This window comes from Mirounga leonina, unplaced genomic scaffold, assembly GCF_011800145.1.
Source record: "Mirounga leonina isolate KUSES-001 unplaced genomic scaffold, KU_Mleo_1.0 Mir_418, whole genome shotgun sequence".
Taxonomy (NCBI): Eukaryota; Metazoa; Chordata; class Mammalia; order Carnivora; family Phocidae; genus Mirounga; species Mirounga leonina.
The window spans coordinates 14,882,547-14,909,753 of NW_023270739.1; the positions used below are offsets into that span (position 1 = coordinate 14,882,547).

Genomic DNA, 27,207 nt, shown 5'->3' on the forward strand with positions numbered 1-27,207 from the left:
GCCCATGCGCCCAGGCTCCCCTCTGCACTCGTTCTGGGTCCCTAGGCCAAGGGAGTTTCCCCGAAGTAGAGTGACCCCTTATCCTGGCTTGTCTGGTACAACCCTGCTTTACGCCTTGCATGTTGGCAGCCCCATTCGCTCTCATGTATGCTGGTGTGGATGATACATCGTATGGCCACCATATCGAGAAACCCAAAGCAGTATGTGCAGGGCAGGGTTACCCGTAAGAATGTTGGGGTTGAAACCCAAGTAGCCAGCCCCGGCAGCGATGCTTTGTGTAGCCATGGCTTTGTTACCGCGTGAGTTCAGACTCTTAGATTCTGGCTCTAATCTTCCCCTTGCAGCGGCTTTCTGGTACCCGCGAGTGAGGACTTGCAGGCAGAAGCAATGAGATTACAGTGGGAGAACAGTTTTGACTCAGAACGAAGAGACTTGGAGTGTTTATATTCTCTGTGGGCTGAAAGATACTGCCTTTGAGAGCAAGGTGATTGAGAGCCAGGAGCAGTGAGTGGTGTGCTGGTAAATCAGTTCTGTGGGGAAACAGAGGAGCCAGATTTACAGAGCTGGCCAATTTCTGCCGTGTAAATGTTGCCACTGTAAGTTAATTTCGAGCTGCAAGGCAATCTCAGTGAGTGAAGCTGGGAACAGGTACACAATCTACTTGAGAGCCCAAGCCAGCCAGCCAGCTCCAGCCACAACTGGAAGGAGTCATGAAGGAAGAGAAAGACAAGAGATTTCTGAGCAAAGGTGCTTGACAGAAAAGCAGGGAGGTTGATATTTCTCTATTCTAATTAAAAGGTTTTGTCTTAATTTTAAGTGTAGCAGGTTAGGTGTCTGAGAACTCCTTTAATATTATTTTAAAAAAACTGGTATCAAATTAGAAGCTATGTACTCAACGAAGCCATATAATCTCAGGATTTTAATAATTTCCCAGGGGAGCAACATTACTTTTTAGCTTTAAAGTTAAGTATGAGAGCTATAACCACCTTTCTGCAATAGCTAGGTTTCAGAAAACTTATGTGTGAATTGTATTTTTAAAATAGCATCCTATCTTGAAGACACTGGGAAATCTAGCATTTTAAGTGGAAATCTGTAGCAAATCCTTTAATATGGTGAATGTTCATTTGCAGTGTAAGAGATTACCTTCAATCTCTTCAATCCGTATATTTTTAATTCAAAGTTTTCTGAAGGCGAGATACCCTTGTAGATACCTGAAAGTGTTCTAGAAAGGTGTGTATCCATGTGCATCTCTAAACCATACATGCAACAAGATTCAGGGTTCCAAAAACAGCATGGCCTGGGTTAGAAAGTTGGTGCTTCCCCAAATGTCTATTTCTAGATCTCATGGAGGTGTTACTAAATCAAAATGCTTGGGGTATGGTTTGTGAAGCTGCCTACTTAACAAACTCCAAGGGTGATTCCTAAATATACTGAAGTTTAGGAATCACTACCCTAAAAGATCGGGACCCTCCATTTTGTATAATGAACCGATCTACCTGAGGTCATGGATAGTCTTGCCCCATTGGCAAGATGGCAGCATGATTTCAGGGCACTGGAGGAAAGCTCGTGGCCCTTCCTATAATTCCATCATTTGACATTCTAATGAACAAAATTCTATAATTAATTACCCTTTCCTTTGGTTTAAGGCTGTTATTTCTGGGAGAGGAAACACATTAAATGGTTTCAATCACTTATACTCTTATGTGAAGGAGTAAAAAAATCTCCTTTCTAGAAAAGAATGTGAAAGAATTGAAGGCCTTTATGGTATATAAGGAGAGATTATTATGAAGAAAGATGAAAGCAATAGAAAGGAATGCCTGGGGCATCTAAAAATAACATTTATTCCTTTTTCTTTTTTTTAAAGAAGGCTTCATGTCTAGCATGGAGCCCAACATGGGGCTTGAACTCACGACCCTGAGAGCAAGACCTGAACTGAGATCAAGAGTCAGACACTTAACTGACTGAGCCACCCAGGTGCCCCCCCAACATTTATTCCTTTTAAATTTAGCCTAGACCTGGCCCAGAATGGCCTAGTTTAGAGTTCATTTACAAGGTAGTTTTAGAAGTTGTAGGGAACTTAAAATACTGATTTCACTACTGAGAAATATTAGAAGAGCCAGGAAAAATCAAACCAATCATTTAGACCTGGGGTTGCAAATAGATTTTATTTCCTGTGCTCAGTCTGACTGGCTATTTGGAACTCTGTCTAGGAGACTGGAGCCACATCCATAGTTCCAGAGGACTGTGATTGATTAATGATGTCTGTATTGGTTGCGGGAGGGTAGGTGGTGATACATGTGTCACTTGTTGAACATCCCTAGTTTGGAAAAAGTCTGTATGGACTCACATCATGTCAATGATGTCATCAGAGTAAGTAGGATACCATACCTCTGGAGAAAGGAGGTAATCAAGAGTGCCGTCCTTCATATTGTTTAATGCTTCATTACTTGGAACGAAAATGGTGTATGGTCCACCAGCCCCATCTTCATCTAAGGCATGTCCCACATTGGTTTCCTGCATTTGAGCAATGAAATTTTATATCTGCAACCTATCTCTGACAAATCCTAGAAGTAATTCCTTAGCAAATATTTATAATTGATACCTCTGCTCATTATACAAAAGATTAGACATAAAACCATTTTCCAGAAATTCATGAAAAGTACATACCTCTAACAAAGATCTGAACTTGCTGTATCTTGGTTGTAGCATTGTCATTATGGTTTGCTAAAAATCATGAAAAGAAATAGGTGGTTTAAGATATAGACACCCCAACATTAAAAGGTCTGTGACAGAGTTTATGTGTAAATGTGGATAGAAAAGAACCTGGTCACCTGCAACACATTATAGAGATGTTTCCTGTTGTTAATTGAATTGGTGGTTCAGATCTGCATGTTCTAAAGTAGCCTTTGGCCATCATCAAATGAGTCAAAAGCAATAAATTTTTATCACAGTGAGGACTGCCCTGCTCCATAAAGCATGAGGGATAACTTTTCATGACAACTAGTTACTGGACTGAATCATATGTGGCTGTAAAAGAGATCATAAAATTGAGATCTTTCCAACACCTAATGCATGTTTCTCTTTCTGTTGGCAGAGATACCCAGAATTCTATTGAAAACAGAAATTATCCCATTTTCCCCATGGTTGAGGTCCTAGTAGACATGAAGGACAAGCCCATAGTGCTGGCATGCATTTTCTTCTTTGATATGACTCTCCAGGGAACAGAGAAAGAGGGATTTGGGCTGACCTAACTTTTTTTTTTTTTTTTAAGATTTTATTTATTTGACAGAGAAAGACACAGCGAGAGAGGGAACACAAACGGGGAGTGGGAGAGGGAGAAGCAGACTCCCTGCCGAGCAGGGAGCCCGATGTGGGACTGGATCCCGGGACTCCAGGATCGTGACCTGAGCCGAAGGCAGTCGCTTAACCAACTGAGCCACCCAGGCGCCCTGGGCTGACCTAACTTTTACCTGCAATGTCTCACCTTCGTGTTGCTCTCAAATGTGGGTGCCATCTTGTCCATGGCTCTGTCGAGGATGTGCAGGAGCCCGTTGGAGGCAACTACGTCCCCCTGTAGAATTTTTACCTTCTTTTTGCCTCCATAGAGTTTAAGTTTTATTTGATTGTCCTAAAACACCAAGAAAAAATAAAATTAATGTGGTATCCTTGAAGGACTATTGGATTCGAAGTCCTGAGTCCCTGGGATCTATCATTTATTGACTATAGGATCTTGGATAAGTCACTTAACCCAAAATGGGAAAGATGTCATTTGCTTGCTTCATTTCACAGGTCTTTCATTAAGATCAAATGAGATAATGTGTGAAATCACTGATGACTGCCAGGGATTGCTAAATGTGAATAGGAATCATAAGTCTCCCTGAATAGACTGCAAGGTCGGAAAGGGTAAAAAAAAGTCTATGTACTATAAACTTATCACCTACTTTAGTGTGTTGTATGGACAAGGCACACAATAAAAAATTTTGTTGCATAAATGACTGAAGCTAATTCCTTCTTCCTTTCATGTGGCTCTTACAAGCTATAGATAATAACTATGTGTTGAATGAGTGAATGAATGAGTGAATGAGTGAATGAATGAATGAGTGAAAGAATGTCCTTGTGAGAAAAGGAACTACATTTTCATCCATCTATCTAGATATCTACCCATCATCCATCCATCCATCCATCATCCATCCATCCATCCATCCATCCATCCATCCATCCATCCATCCATCCTCTCACACACAGTATAACACATTGGTTAATGATTTGGGTCTTGGAGTCAAGGAGTCCTACATTTGAATCCTGGATCTGACCCTTATTTGTGACCTCTCAGTTTTCCCACTTGAAAAATCACCTTTATGGCATTGTTGCAAGTCTTATATGACATAAATAAAGGTTCATCTCAGTACAAGAATAAGTGCTCAATAATCTAACAACTATTGATAGTTGGTGAAATACAAGAATATAGGCCATAACCCACACATGCACCTTCTGTCTATTAATCACATCCCCTCTGGCTCAGTAAAGTCACAGAAAGAGTTATGTGTGAGAGGGGAGGAGGGTAGTTTTACTTAAGCAACAGAACAGAACCAATGGCATTAGGAGAGATGGGATGCTAGGTTTGCAGAGGATGGATAAACTCCAGTAACCTAAACCCAACATAATCCATTTCCTTTTGCAAGAGGGATGCTGATCTGGCTTTGTGCTGGCACTTCCAGGAAAGAGGTTTACTACAAAGCTTCTCTTTCCTGCTGGCACCCAAATGACGTTCCCTGGAAGACAAATTCAAACCAGAGCAAAATCCAACACTTTATAACCCTCTTTCCACAATAGATCCCTCCGGCCCGATCCTTCCTGGTGTTGCTCTCCACCTCTTCCCTCATAGGGAAGTGCTTTGGCAAACGAGGAATAAGGAAAGACATTCTTCGTAACCTTCAAGAGCCCAAACACAGATGGAGTCAACTGTGGGCACTGGCTCAGTAGACAACTCTTGTTCTGGAAGTGAAAATCAGAGAGGCCCTTACCTTATCGCTGTTGAAGATTTCTCCTGACTTTCCAGTCAAGGTGTAGAAAGTGTCTGTGTTATTCATACGCTCGGTGTTCATCTGCCCAGCAATTATGTGGAGTTTCACGAAGTACTGAGCAGCCTCCTTATCCATCAAGAGCTCTTTGACCTGAGGAAAGAGAGCCAGTCCCTTCAGTTTCCACTGGTGTTTGAAGGACAAACTGAGGTTGTGAGGCACGCATTGGCCAATCAAAGATGTCAATGCCAAGGCCCCCTAACTGAGGCTTGGGCTCTTTCAGACACAGGTGGCTTTGGGGATGGGGAGCGCAGTCTAGAGAGCAGGAGGCGGTGCTCAGTGTCCTCTCAAACCACCAGGAGTGAGGCAGGTGCAAGCACCCAGGAATCAGCTTGAGCCCAGGGAGCAGATGGAAATGAAACAAAAAGTTATGTGAAAAGAAAGTGCAAACTAGATCCATGGAGCTTTTGAATAGGAAAATTAGGATTTTTGAAATCCACTGGATCAAATCTACATTTTGTCAGTATTATATATCATCAGCAGTCAACAGATACTTTTTATTAACTCTGTGTAAATAATCTATATAGTAAACAAGAGACCACATGCAAAGTGCCTCATGCAGAGACATTCAATATTTGTGAGCTCTCCTCCCTATAGGAGAGACATGAGGCATTTCTGAAGTTTAATGGTTGATTCATCTCAGATTGTCCAAAGGTGGTGACATATTAGGATGAGGGGGTCTGGAACTTCCTGGGTTTTTATTCAATGCAGCAAAAATTATTATCATAAAATATCTTGGATGAAGAGAAACCAATTTTATACAGATCAATATGTCCATTATCTCCATTAAACCAAATGTAACAATTTTATTGACACCATCATGATAGGATGCTTGCGCTGGGCACCGTGAGTTTCATTCCCACGGTGTGACATCACTTCAGACAACAGCTGCTCACGGGGAAGACTACCGTGTTCTTCTACTTTCCTCTACCACTGTTATTTATGATTTTTTAAAAAAGATTTTATTTATTTATTTGACAGAGAGATAGAGAACACAAGCAGGGGGAGCAGCAGAGGAAGAGGGAGAAGCAGGCTCCCCGCTGAGCAGGGAGCCTGATGCGGAGCTCCATCCCAGGACCCTGGGATCATGACCTGAGCCGAAGGCAGACGCTTAACTGATTGAGCCACCCAGGCGCTCCTATGATTTTTTTTTTTTTTAAAGTAGACTCCACACCCAGCATTGAGTCCAATGTGGGGCTGGAACTCAGGACTCTGAGATCAAGATCTGAGCCAAGATCAAGAGTTGGATGCCTAACCAACTGAGCCACCCAGGCACACCATCATTTATGATGATTTTAAAGAAACAAATATGTAGTTAATACATTAGGTTAATTCTTCTCACAGGAAGTAAGCAGTTTGCATTATGCAAATCCTGTTTATCAAATGACTATACTTACGATCCCTCAGTCATTACCCTTGAAGGGGTCATGATTGGAAGGGGGCATCGGTGGGCCCTCTAGGGAGCTGGTAATAGTCTTGCTGGATACACAAGTACATTTACTTTGTGACGATGCATTGAGTTGTGCACTTACAATCTGTATGCTTTCTGTAGGGGTGTTATATTTCACTAAAAGTTCACCCCTTCCCCCCCAAATCAGCATCCTTATCATCAGATTTAATTTTAATGGGGATTTCCCACTTTATTTTAAATACTTACATCGAATCCTTTCAGTCCCTTGTCTGTGGGCAAGAGCACAGTGAATGGTCCCAGGTTACTTAGTGGCCAGGCATAGGCTTTGTCTTAGGAATAGAAATACATAAAGAAAGAAAACACCAAATGAATCAGTGCCACATGAAGAGTAAAATCAAACAATGGTCCTTGTGGTCCATTTAAGCCCTTTGACTCAAGAGCTCTTCTCTTCTAATTGGTATGTGTGGCCCTTGGTAAACTGGGAAGCTCTAAGAAAGCACGGCATCATGATGCCATGGCCCCAAACGCTTCTATATAACTGTGTGGTTTTTCGCCTTGGCTTCAAGGAGACCCTGGGATGAGACCTTCTGTGGGGGTCATGTGACAAAATCCTCAGTCAATCCCAGAAGGTCCCTGACCCGGTGCCCGACTTTCTGAGCTGTTTGCCATCGTGGTGAGCAAAGACACAGCCCTGTTCCATCCAGGGCCAGCTCAGAAGAGCCTCATGCTTGATTTAATACTCTGCTGTGGCCACCTTGAAATGTTCATTAATTTTTGAACCAAGGACCCCATCTTGTCATTTTGCATGGTGTCCTGCAAGTTATGTAGCTGGTCCTCTTTCCATCCTCCTGGAGAAGCTGGGACAGCAGGGAGGGCTCTGGGCTGTCACACAGCAGACAGCATGGACCAGCACTTCATAAATGTGTGGAAGGTCGACGGGGCTTTGTCCAGGGAAATGTTCGAGAGCACAGTCTGCAAAGGACATCCTGTCACCCCCGTCTGCTGTCATCTGATAGTTTGAATTGTTAGCGGAAGGCTGTAAGAAGGCAGAAGCATGCCACAAATGCTTGACTCCCTGTAGGATGCCTTGTGCAGGCTGTATGTTAGGATTTATGCCAACAACATGGCATTGACCCATTCTCTGTGCTCTTTCTGGGAAATCATTTTTTGGTGACTGGTAGATTCTTGATATTGATATTTTAAGGCTTCTGTTGATTGGTCAAGTCTGTGTTTTACTTTCTGTTGGTCAAATTTGTATATTTTTGAAAGTCTTGTCCAATGCTGCAATCAGCTGTAATATTTCATTCTCAAGGGGGTGCTGGGTCATGACCCCTAGAGGGCTTTTGGAAATGACGAGGGCATTTTTAGATTGTCACCCCACCTGAGGGGCTGGGAGAAGAGGTGTCACTATAGACGATTAGTGGTTGGGGGAGGGGGAAAGACAACGATGCTAAACATCCACCAGTGTGTGAGAAGGTCACACCAACTATTCTCAAAATTCAGTGGCACCCACTGCAGAGCATGGATACAGCCCCAGGTTTTAGTCACTCTCTATTCCCAGTATTATCTGCCAACCTCGCTTCATACCTGGAAGACCTGTAAGGGAAAGGGATAGTCTCCATCCTCACATCAGTAGCTGCCCTGTTTCATCGTTGTTGCAGACCTGTTAATCTATAGTGACCCAGGACCCTGTCCTCAGCATTCTGCCTACTAACTGTTGCATTGCTGGACTGCTTGGCACTAACTCCTTGTCTCCTTGGAAACAGCTGCCTGTTCTGTCCCTCTCACCTGCATGATGCCTCCCTAGGGGACTGATTCCAATAGATTCCTCCCTGCCCACCCCTTTCTGAATGATTGCGTCTTGCAGATGCCTTGCCTGAAAGATGGTTGCCCTTTATGTGGAAACCTGCACCCGTAGCCGCGTACCCAGGAGCCAGATGAAGGAGGTCAGCCTTCCTTGCCATTTTCCTCTGGGTTCACTGTTTAATTCTCTGAGTCGCTCCATGATGTTTCCATAACATGTTGAGCCATCACCCACGTAACCTTTCTGGCAAGTGCATCTACAGGGAGGGTGAAAACACATTCTCAGGGTCTTAGAGCCATTGAGTGTTGAGATCCTACAGTCCAACTCCCTCATTTGAGAACAGAGTAAGGGCAAGGGTCGTGTGCATATATATGCCCTATGTTAATGTCATGATCTAGCAGGGGGCGTGGTTCAGGCAGGTACGTAATTAACGGTTGAATGATAAGTGGCAACTGAATTGCAGTAAATATATAGATAATGGAATTTGCAGAGATTTTATACAATAGTTTCATAAAAGACTAATAGAGTTAAGGACAAGGTTTAAAGGTTCACCAGCAGTGGTGTGCTGGTAAATGTTTAATAACCAGCTCTCTGCAGGGAGTAGGGCAGAGCTCTGCTTTTCAGCTTTTGCCAATTTCCATGGATCATACTCCCACCTTGGCCAATCTTAAACTACCAGTGTGATGTCAATCAGCTTGCAAAATCGTGAAAATTTAACCATCAGCTTTTGCGACTTGGTGAGCTCTGGCTCAAGCAGACCACTGCTACCTAGCAAAGATGAGCTGACTGCCGGTTGAAGCCGGCAAGGTGCTTTGGAAGGTGCCTTTGCACAAGATCCTGGGATAAGTGGAGAACCAAACACCGGGTAGGGGAGGGGCACTGTGGAGATGAGAGCTGCAGGGAGGCTGTGGCCGTCCATACCGCAGACATGAGTCACGTCGACGAGAGGCTTCCAAAGGACAGTTATACACTCAGGAGTCCAGTTTTTTTCCAAATATGGTCCCATGGCAAACAGACATATTTTCAACACGTTTCCTGAACAAACATTTCAGAGTTTCATTACCCCCGCCTGGATTGCTGTGGTGACTTCCTAACGGGCCTTTCTGCTCTTACTTTCCTTCCCCTCAAATCGGTTCTTCACACAACCCTCTGAGTGGTCTCTCCAACAGGGAAATCTGGCACCTTTGTGCTTAAAATGACATGGACTCTGTTCATCTACAGAAGAAGTCTGAAGTGCTTAGCATGGCCTGCAAGGCTCCCAAAGGGGGAACTTGCTTACGTCTCCTTCCTGCTGCATGCTGCAAATTCCAGCAATCCCAAATTGCCTTCCTTTTTAGAGACTGGGATGCCCTTCTCAGGCCATGTGCCCTGCCAGGAATGGTCTCCCGGCCTCACCTCCTGCTCAGGCATGACCTGCTCTAAGGAGTCTTACCTGGCCTCCTGACTCTCCCTGACAGGAGCAGCCTGTGGGTACCCCCTCTATCACAACCCTCTGCACCAAAATGAGCCCCTGAGGTGTTGTCTCCTCTGCTGGATGGGAAGCTCTCCTAGAACCTACATCCCACTCCTTCCTCATTATATCCCAGCACTTAGGATGATACCTAATTGCTGAACTGATTATTTACCAAGTATCTACTTAATTCTAGGAAGCTGGCCAGGGAGGAGGCCTACAGAGGTGACGGTAACAGATATCTTGCCCTTTTAGTGTCTCACATGCTGAAGATGGCCCTGAGAACAAACAATTTTGAGCAACATGATAAGACCACTTGACCTCCTAAAGTCTCAGCCTCCTCATCTGTGAAATGGGTTTATTAATACCTTTAGGGTTATCGATGGAAGAGATGATGCACGAAGAACAGCTGGTACAGTGACAGACACATAGGAAAAGCTCAGTACTTGGTAGATGATGAGGATGATGACGAGGATGGTGATGGTGATGGTGGAGAGGGTAGGGAGGCAATAGCGCCACCAGTCCTGCGGGGGTGGGGGCGGGATAGAGCAGAGCAAGTCCATAACCACCCAGCTGAAGTTCCGGAAGGAGCCACGATGGAGGATTGAATAGGATGCTATGGGGCACAGAGGAGGAAGGGACTAATTGTGCCTGGAGAAATATGGGACGTGTTCTTGGAGAAAATACCACTTAAGAGAATTCTAGGATACGTATGAGTTTCCCGGCTGGATGGATGATTGGCAGATCATTTACTGATTGAGACTTCGGAATTTTTTATAGAACAATCGGAGTACCCTGGGGACATTTGAGAATGTCTGGAGATATTTTTGGCTGTCAGAACTAAGGTGAAGCTCTTGCTGGCATCTAGTGGGTGGAGGCCAGGGATGCTGCTGGACACCCTGCAATGCAGGGGACAGCCCCCACGACCAAGTGTTCTCCAGCCCCAATTGTCAATAGTGCTGAGCATGAGAAACCTTGTTATAAGGAATCACTCAGGTGGATCGAACAGTGAATCAAGAGTCTACTTAATACAGTCAAATAACAGTTTCCTACTCAAACATCAACTTCCTCTGCAAGTCCTGTGTTCCAGGATAGTGAATTTGAGAAGCACAGAGTGGGGGGCAGGGCGGATTGGTAACTCTTAGAGCGATACAATAGTCCTTTTTCTAAATTACATACATTTCATTTGAAGACAGCTGATAATAGCCAGGCAAGTAACTCGTGCGAACCGCTGAGTATGTTTCTCTCTAAAATTTCCCTAAGTTGTTATGAGACCCAATAGTCTGTTTTGTATAAAGTGACTTGACTTATCTTGCCTCAGGATGGCAGGAGAATCATATTTTAATGGTGACGCTGCTGAATGGACTGCATGGGATATAAATACTTTTTATTGTTGTTTAAAACCTTGGTCCGGAGTCTGAGATTTCATGAGATGGTTTTCTGACTTAAATGCTCTCAGCTGGCCGTGGCATATTCACAGCAGGGCCCCCTTCTGTAAATTGCTTCTTTATTAAGAGTGAAGGTCTCTTGCTGTCTTACAGCTCTAAAAATACCCTTAAGCCACTGGCATTTTATAAGTTGTGGGATGGAATTAATTACATAGAGTGCTGGATGAGATTTAGTGCAATTATAGGGTGTTCCAAAAGACTTACTACAGTTGCTTCCTTCACTGGTTCACTTGTTCATTTCAGTCCTTCATTGATTCATTTGTTCCTCCAAAGTGTCACTCATGTCATTTTTGTAATGGGTGACAGGAGTTGTTGCAATAAATATGAATAAGACATGGACCCCCAAGGCCTTACATTTTAATTGGGAATTGAGATCAGTAATACTAATAGCTAATATCTATTAATAGCTGCTATTCCAGTTACCTTGCTAGGGGCCTTACTATGGTGTCTTATTTAATACAACAATCCTATGAGGTGGGTTCTGTTTTTGGCCCCATTTTAGATGAAGAAACAGCGGGACAGAGAGGTTAAGTATCTCATTCAAGATCACACAGCCTGTAGGTGGCAGTGTTTGTGCTCATCACGACTGAACTATGCATGTACTATGTACAGAAACATTCCAGGGTGCTCCTGGAGACCAGGGGGACGCTGAGTGGGCCCGGAGGACAGGGGAGACATCCTAGAGGTGGAGACACTTCAGCTGAACAGTAAAGGATCACTTGATCTTAGCCAAAAGGCTGAGAAGTGATGAACAGTGAAGGATCAGTATGCTAGCCTGACTCAGAGGAGGTGAGGAGAGAATGAGGTCTAAGCAGGGGGAATAGCATGTGCAAGTGTATGGAGCTGGAACATCATGGCATGTCTCAAGAACAGTAGGTGGGTGGAACCAGAGCCAAGAGGGTGTTCATGGGAGTGGTGGAAACGATGTTGCTCATCCACACTCTCTGCAAACAACCCTTGGCCATAACCTAGGGAGAATCGTACCAGGAAGAGCTTGTGCTGGTCCCGGAAGCTGGTCTGAAGGCATTTAGTCAGAGGGACCTGAGTATAGTCTATGAGGGGGGCTCAGGCCCTGGGAGAGAATGTCTCCTTACTCCTTTAGACCCCTTGCCCTGGGGTAGCTGGTGGAGGGCCAGAATGGGGAGCTCTAAAACGCAGTGCCCAGGGCAGGGCAGGAAGCTATTTTTTCTTCTTAGTAATAATCAACATGGAGCTTATAGCTTAAAAGGATGCTTATAAGCATCAACTCCACTCTTTCCAAGGAGATACTCTTGGTCTCTAGTGGACTTGTCAGGTGAAGCAAAAGTTACATGGCCTGTCCAAGGTCACTCTGGTGGTGAGTGAGAGAGCCCATGTTTGAGCCCATTCTTCTTTATTGGGTGGACCTCTGTGACTAATGCAGTATGATTTTGAATATTCTGCATAAGCTCCTTGCCATATTGAAGAGGTGTAAACAAAATAAATCTTTATCCAAGGTAAAGTAAATTACCTGCACTAAGTTAGTGATGGCCCCATTATCAGTGTAACGTAGCCAGTCTTTAACGTCATCCTCTTTCCAGCCTTCCCAGACAGTCCATTTTTGGGGAGGGGGATCAAGGGGATCAAGTGGTACCCCACTGACATTCTAAACACAAGCTTTAATGCCACTTGCATTATTCTGATGTTCCTTCCTGTTTCATTTTTTATTCTATCCTCTCAAATACAAAGGAGAGAAAGTGTTTAAAGTATTGTACTCAGACTTTCTGAGAGAATGACGAAATGTGTGTAGGCTGTACACACACATGTGTTGGGTGCAGATGTGCCTACATGCACGACTGGGGTGTGCTGGTATGTGCATGCACACGTGTGGAGCGATTTCTATATGCCAGGTTCTGCTCAGAGACTGATGAATATACTCTCATGTAATCCTCGTCACAGGTCTGCTGGGAGGTACAATTCTCCTTTTATGACAGAGGAAACACAATTCAGAGAGGTGAAGGCAAATGGCAGAGCTGGGACTTGAACCCAGGGGTTCTGATATCCAAGCTCTCTTGACTCTACCCACGGGGAGTACAGATCTACTTATTTGCCCAGATAAAACATGACAGTCCTGAAACCTATCTGGGCAAATCCACACATTCGAGACCCAACTGTAAAAAGAATAAACTTCAAAGAAGATGAAAAGGGGCTCTGCAAGCACAGAAACTGGTTAGTAATTACATGGTTCAATGTCTACTATGGTTTTGAGCTCACAGTGGTCGTGAGTCCTTCACAGATGCTGATGACAATGAGAACAGAAAGTGACACAGAGGTAGAAACCTTGGTCTGGGAGTCAAAGACTAGGGTTCTAGCCTCAGTTCACCCACTAATGAAAACATAATACAGCTCTATAGTAGTTTCTAGAACATTCTTTCACATTAATGTTCATAACATAGTGAAGTAGACATCACTGTGCTCATTTCATACACGGAGAAACCAAGACCAGAGAGATGGTGTCACTTTCCCAAGGTCATTCAGCTGGTAGATATAAGTACTGAGACCCAGACCCAGGTCTTTCACCCCAAATACCATCTTCTTACCACCACACAAGCTGCCTTTGCCTCAGGAGTTTTTACACAAATATTTTTACTCTCGGTAAGTCCCTTCTCTTAAAACCTGGAGTCCAGGAAGCACCACTGGTGTTTATTCACCTTCCCCAGTCTTGTTTGGCAGCACTAGCAAGCAATATTTCATGAATGAGGAAACAGGCATATACATTCGAGGTCAAATGCCTGTCATCACGGCAGACCTTCGTTTTCCCAGCAACTGTGGTTTCCTTCTCCCACGCTCTAACCACTTACTACCGAGTTATCAGGCCACAGCCATACCTCAGCACATTCTAATGGTCATTACAAAGGAAACAATTGTTGAATGATGCAGTGATTAAAGAGAGATGTATTGGGTAACTACCATGCTCCTTGCATCCTGCAAGGTGGGGCTGAGGGTGGGTACAAGACCGAATAAGACACATTGCCTGCCCTTAGAGGAACTTACAGCATTGACTGGCCACCACTTGGAAAGCAGGTGGTAGAACCGAAAAGACTTACTTGGGTTGGCCTGGTGTGATGGTAGTGCAGTTAGCGTTCCTATGACAGGGGTTGCGAGACTCACAGACATCGATCACGCTGCACCCCACTCCAGGGACGTAATTGCGGTAATGTTCTTTACACTCACAGTGAGACTTCAGAAGACAAGGAGAGAAAAACGAAGGGTCCTCATTAGTCACAGAAGCTGACATCCTTCTTGAATCCATCTGTATTTTGCCATAAAAACTAACTTGGGGCAGGTCCAAAGTGTGGGCTTCAATTAAAATTTGTCAAAGGGGCGCCTGGGTGGCTCCGTTGGTTGAGCGACTGCCTTCGGCTCAGGTCATGATCCTGGAGTCCCAGGATCGAGTCCCGCATCGGGCTCCCTGTTCGGCAGGGAGCCTGCTTCTCCCTCTGACCCTCCCCCCTCTCATGTACTCGCTCTCCCTCATTCTCTCTCTCTCAAATAAATAAATAAATAAATCTTTAAAAAAAAAATTTGTCAAAGGGTTCGGAATTGGGAATCATGTCTATGTATTTCACCCTTAGGGAAATTACACCTTGTTTGTAAAGTTCACCGTTTCAGTTTTCTTATTTCTTAACCCTAGGCCTTTCTGGCTCCATAATTCCTGGTTTTAGATTGTCTACAGGTGAGTAGAGACTGAGGCTCAGATGGGAGATGTTATTGCTCTAAAAGAGTAGTTTTCAACTGGGAGTCTCAACCTAAGGTACGTTGGGCAATGTCTACAGAAATTTCTGATTGTCACAGCAGGAGAGGAGGGCAGTGAGAGGGAGAGGCCAAGGATGCTGCTAAACATCCTACAATGCCCTGGACAGCGCCCCCCCAACCAAGGATTCTCCAGTCCAAAATGCTGGTAATGTCAAAAGTTGAGGAACCCTCCTCTGGAATAATGGGAATAATGAATGCCCCGCCTCTGTGTGCATAATGGGGAGTTTCTCCCATTTTTTTTTGGAGACAAAATTTATTTTTAATCCACTCCCAGGGTCCGGGACCTTGGCTCAGAGTCTAATGTGGCTTTTCCCATAAGTGCCCTCATTTTGAGGATGGAGGCTCAGATCCTTGAATTTCTTTCCAAACCCACCTCAGACATTAATAGTAGAAATAGTGTGTGATATACATTTTTTTTCCCCGGAAGATAAGATTGGGTGGATTCTCTGCAGGGAACTCCCCGAGCATTGCCTCGGGGTGATTGGATCGCTGGGGACACATGACTCTGGTTGGGCCAGGCACAGAAGCCTTTCCTCCTACCAGGGCAGCAATATCCTTCTGTACAGAGAGATTTCCTCCACTGAGCTTGATGCACAGGTATGGATGCAGTGGGCACCCACTAAATAGTTGATGGATGAATGAGGTATTGGTGAAAGGGCTCTTTCAACTGGATTCCTCAGCAAAGGTCTCTGGACCTGGCTGTTTTTTACCAGTCAAGGTCATGATGTGATTTAGAGGGACAGGGTCTCAGCCCAGAATAGCCTCACTGCTCCCTACAATCTGTCAGGGTTGCCTGACATTTTATCAGGGCTCATCTCTTTGGGACAGAATATTTTTAGTTCTAAGAGTCCTCTCTCACCTTGAAAAGACATGAGACGGCATAGAGGATTGTAGGTGAAAGTCAATGACCTTTTCACCCAAGACTTCGTTAACAGTTAATTTGTTAATCTAATTTGAGTTGTGTATATATTTTGTCAATTACCCTTGAGGACCAGGACACAAGAGAACATAGGACAGTTATGTTTTCCCTGGGGGTGCTGGGAAAGTGTGAGTTCAGAGGATGGACTGGGGAGGGGCACATTGAGGTTAGCCCTGAGCTCAGGGAGGTATACCTGGAGAGGCAGCCCAAATTGAGCATTGAAAGGGCAAAGTGGGAGAACCTAGCAGGCAAGTGATACCCATGGCACGGTTTTAGCTTTGGTGGGCTGTCCTACTTCTAGACACCCTAGTTCCATGCACCATGTTCTCACCTGTCCGGGCCCATCATATATGCACACTGTAGACTCTGTAGGGCAATTTCCGTAGTGAGTCTGGCAGGGGTCTACTGGTAAGCACACTTGGCCATCCCCGTGGTAGCCTTCTTGGCATGTGCAACTGTGCTGATTCGGTCCCAGGTACGTGCAATGAGCATGAGGATGACAGATTGCTTGTAAACATGGGTTGATGGCTTGAAAGGCAATGACAGGGTATGAGCTCATCAAAGTTGCACAGGCAATTTGATAGTTTTAAGAGAGAGTAATAAACAGTTCACCTGATGTCCCCCACCTGTTGAACAGATTTATATATGGCTGTCAGAGATTATAACTACAAATACTGTGTTGATATATTACTATGTCATGTTATGTGTGGATTTAAATATAAAATAGCATGAAAGAAAGCACTAATGCTTGTGGTATTTATAATAGGTACTGACCCTGTCTAAGCATTTGCCATACGTTAACTCAGTTAATCCTTACAACAACTCTGTAAGGAAGGAGCCATTATTATCCCCGTTTGATAGATAGGAAAATGGAGGCACAAGCAAGTTAAAGAATTTGTCCAAGGTCATGTATATAGTAATAAGCAGATCTGGGATATGAAAGCTGGCAGTCTGCCTCCAGAGTTCATGTTCATAACCAATACACATCACAATCTCTCCCAAAGCGCATGAGCATGGAAAGGAAAGGAAATATAACAGCCAGTGCTCATCATATCACATGCCCTCTTTAATTCAACTAATGAATCAGTGGACATTATATCAAAAACTAATACCTTGGCTAATTGAATTTAAATAAAAAAAGGAAAGGAAAGAAAGACTGTATTTTATCCTAACAGCAGTACAGTTGATATAAAACTATGTGTAAAAATCTATTTATGTGCTTTGATAATAGAAGGAGTGAGTGCCCATTTATTGAAAAGCCATCATGGATGAGCATGTGTTCGCCACTTGTTATATATCTCATTCAACTTAACACAGAGATAAATTGAAGTGCCATTGTGTTAATATTAGAGAGGTTGTGAGGTTTTGTTTTATTTTTTCTGTTGAGTAACTTAAACGTCTCAATTAATGAGCTAGCAGGATCTAAATTCGACTCACGCTCGCAGTAGTGGCCATCGCCTTGGTAATTGGGAAGGCATTTGCATTCCAGTTTCGTTTCATCTTGGCTGGAAGGTGAGCATCTGGAATTTTCGGGGCAGAGCAAGGCTGCACATTCAGGGATGGCTGCAAAGCAAGATTGTTGAGATACCCACATTAGTAGAATAACTGATTCTAAAAAACTCAACCAATGCAGTGTTCTTTGTGATTAAAAAATGTAATTAAAAAAGACTCACTGTGACAATTCAAAAAACAAAGGATGTATAAGGTAAAAATTAACCGTTTTCTGATTCTCATTCTTCCATTTCACTCCCAAAGTAAATAATATCAACAGTCAATATACTACATTCACTTATAAATTTATTTAGATGATTTTTTTAAACAAAATAGAATCCTGTGAAGGTATTTAGCAACTTGATTTTTAATTTAACAATATATTATGGAGGTTTTTAAAGATCTATTTTAATCTCTTTTTTTTTAAAGATTTTATTTATTTGACAGAGAGAGACACAGCGAGAGAGGGAACAGAAGCAGGGGGAGTGGGAGAGGGAGAAGCCGGCTTCCAGCTAAACAGGGAGCCGGATGTGGGGCTTGATCCCAGGACCCTGGGATCATGACCTGAGCTGAAGGCAGACGCTTAACGACTGAGCCACCCAGGCGTCCTTATTGAAACTCTAATAACTGTGTATACTTCATGATCTAGGGGGGCACAGGTGTTTGTCAAAAACTACAAGGAATCTGACATATTATCCAATGTGCAAAGCTAAGAAGTTGGGCTAATACAGTTCCATGGATGCTGGTAGAAGCTATGAGACTCCTGGGTTGGAGGTGAAGGACAGTTTATGACTCACATCAAGAGTAGTGGCCAGAGTGGTGGCATTTTTGCACCAGTTCTTCTAAGCCCCAAGTTCCCTGGAGCAATGCAGAGAGGGGCTGCAGTGGATTCCATTACAGGGGAGGAGCCCCAATCTTAGGGAACCTAAGTTTTTGTTTTTTTGTTTTTTTAAATAATAGGCAATGTATTATTTAGGGCCCAGGCAAGAGACAAAACCACACAATTATTTTATTTTATTTTATTTTATTTTATTATGTTATGTTAGTCACCATACATTACATCATTAGTTTTTGATGTGGTGTTCCATGATTCATTGTTTGCGTATAACACCCAGTGCTCCATTCAATATGTGCCCTCTTTAATACCCATCACCAGGCTAACCCATCCCCCACCCCCTCCCCTCTAGAACCCTCAGTTTGTTCCTCAGAGTCCAAAGTCTCTCATGGTTTGTCTCCCCCTCCGATTTTCCCCCCTTCATTTTTCCCTTCCTATCTTCTTCTTTTTTTTAACATACACAATTATTTGAACAGGGAATGTTTTAGTGTAAAGAATTATCGGCAGAAAACTCATGAGAGTTAAAAAGAATTCTAAAGAAGGTCATCCACAAGGAGATGCCAAGCCTGAGGGTTCATTTGGTGCCCGGGGAAGCTGCTTGCCACTGGGTGCTACCAGAACTGGAAGCTGAGAAGCTACCCCCTCGGAAGGGTAGTATACTTCTGTGTGTGGCTGGGACCAGGGCAGCTACAGGGGCCAGCCGTGTGGGAGAGAGGGGAGCATGGCTGGCTCTCCAGATGGCCAACCCTGCAGGGCCCTTGGTGAGCATAGCCCAGAGGAGAAGGCATACTGAACAGCAAGCATAACTCTGTGTGGTGGGACACAGGTCTGTGGAGTCTGGGGCTCCTGGCTATGCTGACGCCACTTGAGTCAAGCATTAGACAAGGTACACAGTAGGCAAACACTGGAGGAAGCTGGGCCCTGCAGGGTCTTAGCACTGGAGAAGCTGTGGAGGGCTGAGCAGTGGAGAAAACCCAAGTTCTTTAGGGCCCTGGTGAGTGGGCGAAAGCAGAAACAGGAAGAGATAAACCTTCCTTCTTCAGTGTCCCTCCAGCACCCTCGATTCATAAGATTTTACATCTTGCTGGCTGGCAAATGAGAAATATTTACAAATTCCCCTCCATTATCACAGAAGAGGCAAAAAAGATGAGTTTTGAGCTGAAAGGTAATCCATTGATAACTCGAACAGGCAGTATGCATGCCTACACTTGGTTCCCAAGGGAGACTCTACATCTTCCGAGGCTGTTTGCAATATAAACATCCTTGACAAGATGTTGGAACAAAGAGCAGTCAGTGAGCTGCACTCAAGAAGCATACAAATATGAGATACTCATGGAGAATTGTCCCCAACTGTGGCTAGTTGAACCAAATGTAGAGAACAACCCCCCAACTTTCCATAAAGTAGAATCATTGCCAGAAAGTGGCTGCCCTTTCAAGGATTACATTTCCAACCGCTCTTTGTGTCTAGGTGGGGTCATGTGACGACTTTACATCGATGGAATATTGAGAGGAAGTTGGATGTGTCATTCTGGATTTCATAAGCAGGGGCTTCTCCATCCTCTCTTCTTCCTTCCATGGCTCAAAGCAGAGCACTCTGAGGTGCTACAGAATGGCAGAGGCACAAAATAGAAAGATCTGGATCCTTAATCACCATGTGGTGGGAAGCTGGCGTCAACCATGAACACCCATACAGGACTGTACATGAGTAAGAATTATACCTCTGTTATGTTAAGCTAGAGGTTCCCCAAATTCCCGGGTCATGGTGCTTAGTGTCTTAATGTTTTCATGGTGCCCCAGTCTAAAAGAAATATCCACCAGGTCCATTTATTAAGTTGTTAGAACCAAGGAATTCAGTAAGTGTGTCATGAGACCTCAGTAACAATTTGAAAAAGTAATGTGGTTGGTATAAAGAGAAATATTTTTACTTCATTCTTAAATAACCATATTTACTTATAAGTGGAATGTGTGAGCTTTTTGGACACTGCCCAATGTCTTAAACCTTGGAATCAGATTGGAGACTCCCTCCCTCATTCCATTCGAAAGGATTTTTGCATGATTACTTGCTTTTTATCTTAGCAACCACTGAAAACACAGCTTTGTAAGGATGATATCATTGAAAGGGATAATGTTGATAATGTTGAAATTGTGAACTAACTCAAGCTAGCAATTTCTGCAGTATTATACGGATGTATCGCTGCCTCCCTCAAAAGTTTAAAATATCCCATGACACCCTTGTGAGTTTGGTGTGGTAGCTTGGGGGATGCCTTCGTACAGTTTTGGAATCTTAGTGTTAAGCCGTTGGATTTTTGTGTTTGGTTCTTGCAGTGGCTGGCGTTATCCTAACGGGAGTAGGATGTGCTACAATTCACTCAACCATTTCTTACTGATGGACATTCAAGTTGTGTCTAGCTCGTGTTGTTCTTACAAACTATACTGTCATGAATTTCTTTGTACATATATTTTTACCTACTGGTGCCTGCTTCTCTCTTTCTCCAGGTAAACACCTAGAATGGGGGCTATGGCGGAAAACTGTAAGCATACTTTAAAAAATTTAATAGCTAAATTTCCCTCATAGGTTGTAGCAATTCATTTCCCCATTGACTGTACTGTAATTTTTCTGTTACCCACAGGTAGGTATTATCTATCTTTGCAATCTGTGTAACATAGCAAAAAACAAACCCCAAACCAAACCAAAACCAAACCTCCAAACCTTTAAAATATCACTTCGTCATAGTTTTAAATTAACCTGTGATTCATTGGCATTTCTGCATGGGTTAAGCAAGTAGCTTGTTGGCTAGTTTTTATTTCTTCTCCTGAGAAGAAGCTTCGGCAAATTTTAAAATTGGGTTCATATTATTATGAAAACTTTTCTGCCATGTGGGTTGTAAATATTTTGTTCCAGTCTATCATTTATCTTTTGACTCAGCAGAATTATTTTGTCATTTGGAGGCAAATCTGTCCGTGTTCTCCATTAGGCTGGCTTCTGGGCTGGGTATGCTGTCTTATTAAAGAGGTCTTTGCTCATGAGTCTGCTGGGCAATGATAGGAGTGGCCAGGGAAGGAGGCTGACTGAGGTCTACAGAAGGGGTTATCCTCTCCACCTGAGTTTCATTCTGCTGTTGATTTGAATCAGTCATTTGCATGCCTGTCTCCTCCACAGGAAGAAGGCTGTGTTTTATTCATCCTCCTCACTGTGCATAGCCCCACAGTGACTTTCCATCAAATGAGTTTGAATTTGTTGAATTTGAATCTTGTCCAATCCCTTCATTTTACAGATCAGAAGAGTAAAATCCAGAGGATAAGTTAAGTGAGGCTAGTGTCACAGGAAGAACGTCCAGTTTCTTAATGGCTAAGCTCCAAATTCACCCTTCATTACCTGCTCTTTGATAATGGACTGGATTCTCTTTCTCCTTTATAGTAATATATGAAGCTTGGCCAGTAGGGGGGTCTGGGTGGCCACTGCAGGGGAAAGGGGCTCGTCTCGTGCTTCCTTTGTGCAGTGTTGTGTTTCTGCCGTGTTTGCTTTCCACTGCTGTACAGTTAGTGGGGCGGGCGTGTGAGGACACTCAGTGATGCTCTGCTTCAGCCATCACTCAGAGTGCACAGTCTATTTGTGACCTCGCATGCTCAGCTGGGACCCAGTGACCACCTTCCCACAGCCCTTTCCACACACAGATGTTGCACACTCCAAGTTTGGCACCCCCAGCCCTCCAGCTCCCTCTGTGTGCTTGCTCACCCCTAGCCTTGGCTCATCCGCGCCCTGGAGCATTGTTGCCTGCCTGCCGGATGAGTGTGGTCCCATGCTGGCTTGGGCAAACAGCAAACTTCTCCTCTACCCAGGGGCCTGCCACCAGCCCTTCTCCAACAAGGTTTGAACTCAGCCTTGGGGATGGTCACCCCTATCCAAGTTTCCTCTGTTATGCCCCAGCAGCCCTAGAGTTCACTTTGTGCTTTTATAGCCACTCTCCTATCATAGCTCGCTAATTCTATTAGATTTCCCTTGTTTCAATCACTCTGTGGTTCCTATCTCATGCTTGGACCCAGTGTGATAGAGCATTTAAAGAATTTCAAATGATTTGAGTTCCAGCTCTTCTATTTGGTAGTTTTGTGACCTCTGGTGAATTGCTTAGCCTTAGTGAACCTCCATGTCCTGTGCATGTGTTCTGTCCTTGAGACATGAACTTGAAAACATGCCTTGCCCCCCTTCCTGGGTGGCTGACTTGTTGCCATGGCCTCAGCTGGTTTTCCAACTTTCTCTATTCTATCCTTCGCACCGCTGCCAGCTTGACCTTCCTAAATCATAGCTATGTCGGTACATTGCTTCCAAACCTCCCATGACTTCCTCTTCTATGCCATCTCTTCCCTCCCTTCTCCTCCCCTTCTCCTCCCCTCCCATCATCTCCTTTCATTTCTCGCCCTTTTTAATTTTTGGTTTTCTCCCGGGAAAATATCTGATGGTGCCTCACCCACGCGGAGCCCTGGTATGTGAACACAAAGTTGAAAGGCATCCATCTGTGCCTGTCCGGTCTGGTGGGGCATTAAGGAAGCGGCAGGACTTACGCTTGTCACAGCTGGGGCCAGCATACGCAGAGTAGCATTCACAGGTTCCATCGCCGTCTATCCCACTGTTGCACACTCCGTGCACACAGCTGCACACTGCAGACAGAAAACGGGGACTTTTTTCATTACCTGATATAGACTTCTGAAGATTCTGGAGGAGTAATGCTTTGAGATAGTTTTTGTTGAGGATCTGCACGAGGAGATAGATGGGAGGAACCAAGGGTTTGAAGTCCTAGAGACCCTGGTTTGGATCTTGGCTTCATTTTTCTTTTATTAGCTCCAATGTATTTACGTGCAACATGAGGATAGTGATACCTACCTCCTGGGATTTCTACAGCTGGGTGAGATCATGTATTGGGGCGTTGGAGTGCACTGGAGTGCTTTTCTCTACTTTTAAACTAGTTACTTCATCTTTGGATGCCTCAAGAAAAGAATTAACTTAATGTTTTTTATATGCCTGTCATGTTTAACAGAGAAAAGCCACCACTGACTCAATCACTGTTGGTGGTGGAAATCTACTGTCTGTTGGGAATAAATCCTACCTCCTGAATGATGGGGACCTTCAAGTATAAAAAAGAAATCTGAAAGGGCAGAGAAGAACTATGCCATGTCTTTTAGCTTGAAATAGATATCTTTTTAGCCCACTGAGAGGTCATTTCAGGAATGACAAGTGAAGGGCATTTGAAATAAATGGTCAGTTCTTTAGCACTCGGTCTGCAGCTCACTTGTAGCAAGACTTACGATCTGGCTGGGTCACCAGCACCCTCGGCCCAGCCCTCTGTGCGACATACTGTATTGGTTTCCTTTTCCTGCTGTAACAAATTACCACAACTTAATTGTGACTTAAAACAACACAAATTTATTATCTTAATTTAATTACCTTAATTCTCCTTTGCCATGTAGCCTAACATATTTACAAGTTCCAGGGCTGAGGATATGGACTTCTTTGCAGGGACATTCTTCTGCCTACCACACATGTGTTCAGTGCCTGTCAGCCAATTTAATATTAACTCAAGTGAAACATAATTAAGAACATCCACTTGCTTAAAAACCTAACCAAATATTGGAAAAGCAAGGATTAAGAAAGTATTTCAAACATCTAGTAAGACATCAAATCCTTTGAATTCTTTGTTATATGTCCCACCTCGATCCCCTGCTCTTCATATCCATCGGAACTGTTCTCCTTCAGGTGCCTGTCATGTTTTGCCTGGACTGTTGCAATAGCATTTTATCTGGCCTTGCTGTCCAAGTTCTCACCTCTCTGTTCCATCCATTTCGTTTGACCAGTAATGGCAGGTGATCTTCTCCAAAATATCTCAGTGACCACCAATTGCTGACCAAATGAAATCCAAATCCCTCTCCTTGGCAAACAAGGCTCTATCCAATCTGATTCCAACCTTTTTACTTTTCATTTTCCGCTGCTTCATTTTATACATCTTAGGTTCTAAGCACAAGGGATGACTCATTAGTTTACCTTCCTTCCTTCCAAATACGTATTGAACATCTCTCATATTCAGGGTGCTGTGCTTGGGATTAATGACCTAAAGAGAAACAAGACAAAGTCCGTGCCCTCTATGTCTAATGGTAGGAAAAGGCAGCTCATCACAATGCAGTGTGATAGATCAATGGTGATGGGAGCTGGCCAGGAATAGTTGGGTGGGGCTGGCCTAGGAGAGACCCACCTCCTGCATTGCACACTTCCATGCCTGGAATCCCTTGGGAGGCCTCCCTCCTCCCTGTATTTCCCTACAACATCTTTTTTGTTGCCTTATCGCAATACCCATAACAGCACAACTACATCATCAATCAGACAGCATCCTGCAGGGCCAGAATTAAAGTGAGAAGGGGGAGGCAGGATACAGGGAGAGGAGGGGGAGGCAGCGCAGGGGGTGGACAGAATGAGGCAAGGTAGCTCCAGTGCAGAGGTGGATCCTGCCTCTCTTTGATATTTGGATGTTTTACTCAAGAACTTAAAAACGTGATTGTAATGGGTTGAATTTTGTCCCTCAGAAAGATACATTGAAGTCCTAACTCTTCGTCCCTCGGAGTCACCTTATTTGGAAACAGGCATTGCAGATGCAATTAGTTAAGCTGAGGTCCTACTGGGGCCTTCGCCCAATATGACTGGTCGTTCTAAGAAGAGGGGAGGACACAGACGTGAGGACACCACGCACAGATTAGAGTGGGGAAAGCCTGCCCGACCAGGAGCTTCGAGGGGATCGAAGGGCCCTCCCCAGAGCACTCGAAAGGAGCCTGGCCCTGCCCACACGTTGATTTTGGATTTCTAGCTTCCAGAACTGAGACCCCAAATCCTTGTTGTTGAAGCCTCCTGTTTGTGGCCCTTTGTTGCGAGGGTCTTCGCTAAGAAAGAAACGCCTTACCTTGACTACTGAGTTTCTGATGCCTCCTTAAATTTGGTGCCCAAGGCATGTCCCTCCCTCACCTCATCCTAGCACTGGCCCTGCACTTCCCTTTATTGAGCACTTACTATCCATCAGGCATTTTGCCACATGCTTTACCCACATTATCTCCTCTGATGCTCACTGCACTCGGTGCGGTAGAGCTCATGAACCTTGTGTTCCCTATGAAACGTGGGAGACATCCAGCTCAAGTATTCATACAAATAACGTGAAAGTTTAAACCGGACTTGCGGTTGTCATCCTCACTTCCAAAACGGACATGCCGTTCTTGCTATTTTAACAAAGCACTTTGACGTTCGCCTGTGGCTGTAACTGTTGGAACGGGAGCTCCAGGGAGGAGTCAGATTGGTCGTGGAGGTAACTGGGGTGCGGAGGGGGCGTATTATGTTTCGGTAGAGAAGGGTCAATTCAATTCAATTAAAAAAATATCTACCCAGTTCCTACCTAGTGGCAGTCACTGTAGGAGGCACTGGGTATACGAATATGAGTAGTTCACAATACCTAAATTCAAGGACAATTCAATTGCAAGTTTCTCTCGTCTTTGCTAATGGAAAAGCCAGCCAGCCAGCCAACCAGCCAGCCAGTCAGCCATCCAACCACCATCCATCCATCCACCATCCATGCATGGCTTGCTTACCATTGGACTGATTTTGTCCTCACTGACTATATGCTTCCATCGAGTGAGTGCTTGTGACCTGCTGCTCAGAGCTTTGCTACAATGTCAATCCCACAGGCAGGTATTATTCCTGTTTTATAGATGGCAGGGTGAGGAGCTGGACTCGGAGGTTCAAGTTCCTAAGTGTCATGTAGCCAACAGAAGAGGGCGAGGAGGCAGAAGAGGGAAGTGAATGTGACGCAGCCCCGGCTCCCAACTTCAATGCTAACTGTAAGAGCTGTCCTTGCCATCAAGCTTCCCTCCAGGCCGTGTGGTATGAGCCTCTCCCTGTGTCCTGTGTTCTGGTACAGACACTGTACTGGATTAACTGACCCGGCACGGACAGCCTTTGGGAGCACCTGATACCTATTGCAGGGTCACCAGCCACGGCTGAGAAAGTGCCCTTGGGAAGGAGAAACGAGTTGTGGAGGGATTCTGCGATGTCTTTTAAGGAGCCCTTGGAGTTTGTTGAACTGGTGTCAGCAAGTCTCTAGAGACACACACAAACAAACTTGGGGGCGTGTGACTTTAAAGAGGTCAAAGCCATGGCCATTTGGGTCAGAGGGACAGTGCCCGAAACCCCCAGTGCTATGCCCCTTGGCAGAGGGAGCTTCTCCCTCTCCTGTTCCCATAGCATCCTGTGTGTGCTGTGCACCCTGGATCGTAATTGTCTCCTGCATTTCCAGCTCCTTGGGGAACTAATCTGTCTCCTTTTTAGCATCCTATCATTTGTCAGGGGTCTAATGTACGGTGGGTGCTCATCAGGCGCAGAACAGTGCAGTGTTCGGGTGCCCAGGCTCTGGAGTCAGATATTTGGAGTCAAATTCTGCTACTATCCCCGAAATAACTGCTTGACCTTGAGAAACTTCTCTGCTTCTTTATCCGTAACATGAGGAACCCAGCTTGCAGAGTTGTGAGGATCCAAAGAGATCATGCCTGTCAAACTTTGCACGCTGCTTGGTGCACAGCGGGTGCTCAGCAAATGCTAGTTACTGTTATTAATGAGACACAACTGTGGGATTGATTTAAGAGTCATGTCAGAGACAGTGGGCTTTGCATTCTGCCCTAACCAGGAATGAGGCACAGAGCAGGCGAGGGCATTGGCAGCAGAGACGAAAACCCTTGGCAATGCAACTCTAAATCATTTCGAAACTAATCCACAGCAGGGCAGGAGAATGCTCTGGCAGCAGGTTAAAGTCAATGTTAAAAATAAACTACAGCTAATAGAGCTGTCCTACTTACGGGCAGAATTGCCACCTCCGTGGGACCAGTGCCTCACTGGATGAAACCACACTGGCACCCAGTGGAGGCCCAGCTGAAAAAGATCGCAAGTTTCTCTCGTCTTTGCTAATGGAAAAG

General features: G+C 44.5%; 1 protein-coding gene across 1 annotated transcript in view; it reads right to left on the reverse strand.

The window, feature by feature from the left end:
• Positions 1-27,207, reverse strand: part of STAB2 (stabilin 2) — a 144,726-nt gene that overhangs the window by 93,797 nt on the left and 23,722 nt on the right. The window contains exons 6-15 of the mRNA XM_034987711.1: positions 22,774-22,869; positions 17,325-17,450; positions 16,219-16,415; positions 14,260-14,393; positions 8,419-8,552; positions 6,739-6,821; positions 5,025-5,174; positions 3,485-3,628; positions 2,668-2,724; positions 2,389-2,514 (exon numbers count right to left, since the gene is read on the reverse strand). Of these exons, the coding sequence (XP_034843602.1) occupies positions 2,389-2,514; positions 2,668-2,724; positions 3,485-3,628; positions 5,025-5,174; positions 6,739-6,821; positions 8,419-8,552; positions 14,260-14,393; positions 16,219-16,415; positions 17,325-17,450; positions 22,774-22,869 (1,247 nt within the window). The remainder of the gene's footprint in view (positions 1-2,388; positions 2,515-2,667; positions 2,725-3,484; positions 3,629-5,024; positions 5,175-6,738; positions 6,822-8,418; positions 8,553-14,259; positions 14,394-16,218; positions 16,416-17,324; positions 17,451-22,773; positions 22,870-27,207) is intronic.